General features: G+C 43.6%; 1 protein-coding gene across 1 annotated transcript in view; it reads right to left on the bottom strand.

The window, feature by feature from the left end:
- Positions 1–2,670: 2,670 nt before the first annotated feature.
- gpr63 (G protein-coupled receptor 63) overlaps positions 2,671–7,664 on the bottom strand; it is a 7,174-nt gene continuing 2,180 nt past the window's right edge. The window contains exon 2 of the mRNA XM_031861826.1: positions 2,671–6,261. Within this exon, the coding sequence (XP_031717686.1) occupies positions 4,947–6,146 (1,200 nt within the window). The 5' untranslated portion in view covers positions 6,147–6,261 and the 3' untranslated portion in view covers positions 2,671–4,946. The remainder of the gene's footprint in view (positions 6,262–7,664) is intronic.

Raw genomic sequence — 7,664 nt, 5'->3', positions numbered from 1 at the left:
ATGCATGTTAAATAGATCAAGCTTTAACATTTGATTTAGCTCCTTTAATAATTATTATATACAGTATTTTTAAAATATTAAATACATATTAATATACTCAGACAATGCTTTTTTCCCCCTAGGAATATCAGCCGCGTAATGACATTTGCCTCCTAAGACGTTTCTAATAAATAGGAGTCATTTGTTATTTGCCAATGAAGATGCTCTTGTCATTTCTTTTTAATTAGAGTGTGGTTTAATTTCTACAAAGAGCTTCTGGGGGGGTTAACAAGAGTGTTTGTGTTCCAGACTCTCGGTGTGCTGAACAGTCACCAATGCCGAGTGCAGAGCTCACACGCAAACCCTTTGGGTCTGATCCACAGAGTCCCAGGCGCCGTGTTGCTGCTGTTGTTGTTTCAGACACATTCATCCCGACCTGGACAGAGCACACTAGTGGTGAATGAGTCTGGGGTTGTAATTGTTTTAGACAATTACAGTGAACTTACCCTTTAAATCTTACGACTTTGATCTTTAAGAACTGTTTATCAAATCCATTGTGACCTCACAATTACAACTTGGATTATGTCACTTTTTAAATAAAAGTTGTGTGTGTGTGTGTGTGTGTGTGTGAGAGATCTAACTTGATCAGAGTTATCAAAATGAAATAGTCCTCCAGAAACTGAACTAACATATGTACATATTTACATTTTCATATACTGAAATATTACACAGCCCACCTACATACTGGGCCAATACAATTTTAATGTGAGTGTTAAATATGTGTAAACATTTACATGTATTTACATTTGTATGTAGGCTATACGTGTGAGTCCTGTTTTGTATTATTCAGGTCATTTGATCTTATTTTTTTAAGTTTGTCCTTTTTTTAAAAAATGTAGTTTAAAATTCATTACTTATGACATTTGCTGCTAGGCCCTAGGTTCCCCCCGTATTTGAATTCTGTACTTATGATTATTCCGACATTACATGGCTCCAGGTTTGTTGTAAAGTAGTCTGATTGAACACAGATCCATGCACCATGTCAGCCCAATACCCACAAACTACCAGAGACGAATATATCTGCAAACTAACAGCCACACAGTGAACTTGGGGCTGAAAGCACACGATCACTTTGATTCACTTCCAACTCTGGTGTGCAAACAGAAACCAGAGAGCTATTGTTTCTTCGACAACAAACAGAACCGTGAGACTACAAACAAGACTCGGGGCCGGTTGTCAGGCCCGGCATTTAACGATTATCAGCCGCATTGCACAACACACCACCGGTATGACTGGCAGGCCCCGTTCAAAACCACATGTACGGAGGAGCAATGCATGAACGCACAGCGGGACGAAGCACTCAGCTGAGCCTATGACAGGAAGTAGAGTCCCTGAATGGAAGGAATAGACACAGGTGACGCACCGGAAGGAAGATAATTAGCGCAGAGGTCGCATAAACACTCGACTCCCAGACGCGGCGCCTCTCATATCAAATGATGCGTTCACATGCACAGAACATTGCACATGCTCATTATACCTCAGTCATTTGGATTCGGATGGATACATTAACATGAAGTCTCGAAAGATTACTTAGGGGAACTCATAAGTAAAAGATTTAAAGGGCACGTGAATAAGTAAACACGTATTAGAAACCTCAGGTCAAAGTTGAAAGACAAATGTGGATCATAGGAGGATGGATGGAAGTCACTTCACAGTGCTTACATGCCTCAGTATCCCAGCTCATAGGAGCATGATTTTACCCATATATTTACATACTAATGAGGTATTCACATTCAGGTGAACACATCCAGTGCCGTATGGAAGATCCACTGAACATTTATGCAAGATAAACATCTGCCTGTGACATAGGTCTACGGGTTATATATAATATATACTGTAATACTAGCTGCAGGTAGACATTCTTTGTCGGAACCTTGAGAAGCTTTTTTCAGCTCCGTCATTCACACTTTCATTCTAGCCAGCTTTAGAAGGTACACAAGGTCAGTGAGAAACTTTCTATTCAATAAAGCACTGGCTCTAGCGAGAGCCTTTTGCGTTTTTTTACGTTACCTGAAGGTCAGCCTGTAGTTGCGTGGCACTGCCAGTCCACGGCCGGCTGACTTCCGACGGTCGACTTCAGGAGCACCGGCGTCGCAGCTGAAGTGGTGTTATTATGGCACGGATGTGCCTCCGAGCGAGGTTTTGCACTCGGCGGCTCACGTAACCGCAGGTGGGTTGAGTGGAGGGGCATTCAGTTGGTTGCAATGTGCAACCGCACCGCTAGGAGGCACAAAATCCTACACTGTCCCTTTAAATGAACACCATTTCCCCAAAAACCTTTCAGATTTAACCAGTTTGGGTTTTTTTTTTTAGACAGCAGAGTGAGCGCGGGTATCACGTATAAAGGAGAAAACAGAAATTAGCATGACGCATTATGTAAAATAACAATGGAAGCTTTGGATATCTGTATGCTAATAATTTAATTGTTTGTTTTTGTTGAAATTACATTTTCAAATTCCAATAGCAAGTGCTGTTGTAGTAATTCATTTATCTGAATTTAACAATTAGAGAAAGCCTCAAAGTGTGTACCGCTAGCTCATAGGGAGTCCTTTTGTCTCCTAGTCTACACCCAACCCGACCAATGACCTTAACGAGAGACGACTGATTGGGGCACACAAAAACAACACTTAATATAGTTTACCAAGGTAAGAAATGTCCATTTCTTTATTACATTCAACAGTACAGTACACTAAAATTGCACATTTTCACCAGATATAGCAGCATTCTGACTGGCAAATGGACTAATCAATAGGCACACCCAAAACATTTAAATAGAAATACACACGTCCAAATGTGTCGCGGCCACTTTCTGACCATATTCAAAATTCCATTGAAGCTATTTAATTTACATGCCCCATAAAACAAGTTCTACGTAGCTAAAACACAGTCCCCCCCCCCCTCCAAGACTTGTGATTCCAGTGGCAAGAAAAGACAAGTCAAGTCGACCCCAGCAGCGCCTGTCTTCTTAGTACAATATCAAACGAACACAAAATCACCCGTTTTATACGCTCACACAGTATGTGCCGTTCAGTGCATTCCAGGAGTTATAAAAGTGTTTTCATTTACTTTTTTACAGTTTCCTTCAGAAGACTATACTTCACTTAAACCGTTCCTTTTATTTCCCAGAATGACCTCCCCAACCATCCTCAGAGAAGTCGTTTGTACTTTGTGTCGAGTAGGCGGAGAAAGAGCCGTGGCTGTCGCATTACGAGAGCAACACAGCGAGTTCACCCAAGGTAGTATCTCTCAGATGGAAATGTCTCAGCGCTGCATTTTGGTCTACCGAATATAGAGCTCCAATTTGAAATACCTTTTGTTTTCCGAAAGCAACGTGTCGGTAGAACCAAATAATGAAAACTGACAATTATCAAAAGCTGGCGTCAAATATTTGGACAATTTTGTATTCTTGACTTCTAGTTCCCGATTTCAAAAAACATTTTGCCAACTTTTGACTTTCGGCAAAAAGCTTGTGTTTTGACAACATTAAACACGAGAGAATGTTGGTATTGGAAAAAACAACAACCTTCTGGTACTATCATCGAGCCTTTCTACTGAAGAGGCCGTTGGTGGAGATGCGCGTCTCCGCCGCCTGTATAAAAGAGATACACGGTCCTTTATCTACAATTACTAAATCGAAGGCAATTGTACCCGTTGTTTGGTCTGCTTTTTGAGACAACAGCCCGCACAGTCGCTCTTCACTCGGTACTTCTTGATATACAATGAAATGAATGAAAAGGTCTGCACACACACTCAAAAGGCAACTAGACTTCCAGTGGTACAAGACCAGCGCAGATTTTGCATTAGGATTTAAATCTAAAAACTTCAATTCTAAATCACCTGCTGTAAACTGTAACTGTAAAAATGAAGCATGGTACTGCGCCTGCACCAGCAGCCAACACGTTTTTTCAAAATGGGAAGCAAATGGCGAAGGAACCCGACCACAACGAGAGGTATGACAATTGTAGGTTTCACCAGTGATGAAGCCTCTTTGATTGGATGCAAAAAAAAAAAAAAAGGCCTTCCACACAGTAAGTCCAGTTGCCTCGACCAATCTGATGTCCCATGACCTACTGAGAACCTTCATACATTGTTGCTGAACCTACGATGACAACGGTGAGTCAGATCGACATCAGCACTGCATTAAAACACTGCAGGGCTTTTCAATGCACAGGGCCGGAGAGAGGAAATGCGAGGTCGTCCGGACAAAAAAAAAAAAAAAAAATTGACCCCAACTCAACTCTCGCAATGTCATCTGGCAAAGTACTGCACTGGCCAATCAAAGCGTGCACTAGTGGATTCATCTGTAGTGAGAACAGTTCAACTCTGCCATTTACCTCGCAGTCGTCAAGATAGGGGAGAAAATGGCGACGAGTAAACTTTCAAGTAGAGCTGGGTATTTAACTCGATGCCTTCTAGCACAGACTATATTGTGTGCACTGTGTTCAGATTTGTTAAGTTGTTGTCAGAAGGCCCTCCCCTAAAAAAGTGAAGATTTAGTTCATATTTTGCCAATTTTATGCTGTATTTTCATTTACAAAGTTCTTGTTAAGCGGTTTGTGTTTAACACATTTGGCTTCTTTTGTCAAATAAAAAAAGGGTTTATTAGAAAATCATGTTATAGTCTTCAAGAATGTACTATTTGGACCCATTACAGTTAAAAACAATAATAATAAAGATATTATGATAAAAACCACGGTGAACAAATGTTTCAGTACCACCGATGTTTGACAAAAAGTAAAACTTCCTGGATTGTGGTTCATTTTTCCACTGGTACCTGTAGCAACAAGGCCCCCTTGATTTCACTCTGAACACCTGCCAACAGAAGTATACCACCAAACAACACAACAGGTCCAGAACTGCAAGGTACATTATGTTTTTAACAGTGCTTAAGGGTGGATTTCTTTCCTTTAGACCACCGAGCGATGCTCTCCGCACACGTACACCGCGCTCGGCTGTATGCGCCTCTTCGTGTTGCCCGGCAGCTGAGGAAGAAACTTGAAGTACTTGGGCATCAGGTCGAGGCAGGCGTCGCGGAACTTCTTGATCCGCCAGTAGTAAATAAGAGGGTTGAGGGCCGACTTGAGGTAGCACAACCACAGGACCCACGTGCTGATTTGAAAAAAGCTGTCTCTGTGGTAGAAGCCGTCGCTGAACGTGGCTACCAAACTGTAGGCGGTGAAGGGGGCCCAGCACACTGTAAACACGGAGAAGAGGACGAGGATGGTGGTGAAGGCACGGGTCTTGAAGCTCATGTCTATGTTCATTTGGAAGGGCCTCTGGAGGCTCAGCAGGCCCAGTTTGCTGGCCTGGCTCAGACAGATGCTGTCCGGATGGCTGTGGATGCGGATGGCGTTGTGGCGGATGGTGTTCAGGATCCCCATGAACGTGTACAGCATGACCATGAAGGGGAAGAAGAAGAAGGCTAGCATTATTACCAACACATAGGTGTGGTAACCGGGCTCAACGCTGTATCCAAATACACACTGAGGGGCCCTGGGGGGGATCTGTAAGGGAGGGGAACCGACAGCCAGGGGGAAAGAGAAAACGAAAGAGAGTCCCCAAGTGACCACTATGAGCACTTTAGCTCTCTGTGGGCTCAGCTTATCTTGCTTCTGGACAATAATGAGGAAACGGTCTATGCTTATTATAAGCAGTATGGCCACGCCCTCCATCACGAAGAACCAAAAGAGCATGGCCGAAACGCGGCAGAAAACTTCCCCAAAAATCCACTGGGTGGTCACGACGGTGACCAGGGCGAAGGGCATGTTCAGGACGGCCAGCATCATGTCCGCGAACGCCAGGCTCGCCAACAGGATGTTGATGGCCGAGCGCATGGCGGATCTCTGGTACACCATCAGGCACACCACCATGTTCCCCAGCAGAGCCAGGAGCAGGACGGCGACCATGGCGACGCAGAAGAAGACCTGTAGGGGCAGGCCAACACCTGTCTGGCTCGCCGTCGGCGCGGCCGGCTCCGGGGACGACCAGGAGCCCGCGGAGATGTTATCCATCGACGGCCTCGCGGAGAGGTTCAGCAGCCCCGTGACGAGGCAGCAGAGACTGGCGTTGACGTCCCCCGCCTCCGGAACAGTAGTGGAGTGAACCATTCTTCCCCAGGGCGGACCGGCATCGTCGCTGGTGAGCTCACGTTAAACGTGATGCCGTAGGTGCGGATATTCCCGGCCTCACGCAACATGGCAGCGTCTCCATGGCTGCAAGACCCTAAAAATGTACACAACAACGTAGTGAGTGCCAAGTAAGTCAAAAAACAGGGTTTCTGAGACCAGATTACAGCAGATTACAATGGAAACACCCATTGAAGTTGTAATGATGCACTTAAAGCAGTGTTTGGATGCTAAACGTAGTGCTCAAAGGGTTTGCAGCCTTTTCCATGGATTTTACGCAGACTGCTTCCCTTCCTTTAACAGAAGCTAATCACAATTTGTTCAGCTTCCAATTTTGTAGGTATCAAAGCACCAGGGATTCAATTACAATGTCATGATTAAAGATGAAATGAACCGTGGAACTCGCACACTTAAGTCTTCCCTTTGTTTTTTTTTAGAGAATTCTCTAGAACTTGGTACATCAGAAAATGTGTGCCGGCTGAATAATTTGACCTAAAATTACCATTTCAATCACTCAACCCCGTGTTACCTCCAAGTCTTGAGGAAAACGTTGTTCTTCTCGCATGCATCCGCGGGGATGGAAGATCACAAAATCCGGTCGTGTGCTCACTTCTTCCACCGGCATGCGAGAAAAAGTGTTCTTCAAGAATTTAAAACTCATTTGTTTAACCTGTACACGAAGATAAAAGGTGAGAACCGCAAATTGACGTTTTCAGAGAACATCTAACGTACTTGTTTGTGTATGAATGAAACAAACGAGATACAACATGTTGATTAGTGGTCTTTAGAAGCGTTGGTAGGCATACTTTCTAAACTTTGGACAGAGCCATGCTAGCCATTGTTTATGCTAAGCTAGGCTAACCCTGTCCTGTCAACAGCACTTAACACACAGACATGTCCTCTCAGTTTGTCTCAGAAAGAGAAAGAATAGTGCATTTCACAACAATGCAACTCGTAAGCATTGGCCTAGAAAGAATGAAAACATCTCCCCCATGTTTGCCTGAAGATGTGATAAGAAACCCTTTTAAAGTGCTTTTCTTAACTGCTGCCAGCAACAAACAGCCAATGTTCAACTGGGGACAAGTCAAATGCTGCAATAAAACACCCTTATCACTTGTATAAACATTGGACGCTGTTATTTCAGACCGCCTGGCTTCATTTACAATAAGCAGCAAAATGCCAAATAATAAATGTGCTGTGTAGAAAACAGTCCTGTTGGAAGTACTAAATGATTCATTTGCACATAAATGGCTTTTTTTTTTGTAGTCCTGTGTGGGTGTGAAAATCAAGCAAATGCAATTATGGCCAATTATTATGAAAACAGTGCATCTCATGTCTTTAATGGAGTCATGTTAAAAAAAAACACAGGCTGGGATGCTGCTCTGATACCTGGATATGTGTCACTCAACAAATGTTATCTCAAGTGTTATCTCAACGTCACCAAGACAGTCAAGAGACAAACGGGCTGCAGTGAGGAGACAAACGGGCTGCAGTGAGGAG

Source organism: Anarrhichthys ocellatus, unplaced genomic scaffold, assembly GCF_004355925.1.
Source record: "Anarrhichthys ocellatus isolate YVR2014 unplaced genomic scaffold, GSC_Weel_1.0 scaffold25, whole genome shotgun sequence".
In the NCBI taxonomy this organism is placed as follows: Eukaryota; Metazoa; Chordata; class Actinopteri; order Perciformes; family Anarhichadidae; genus Anarrhichthys; species Anarrhichthys ocellatus.
This window is presented reverse-complemented; position numbering and strand designations above follow the sequence as displayed.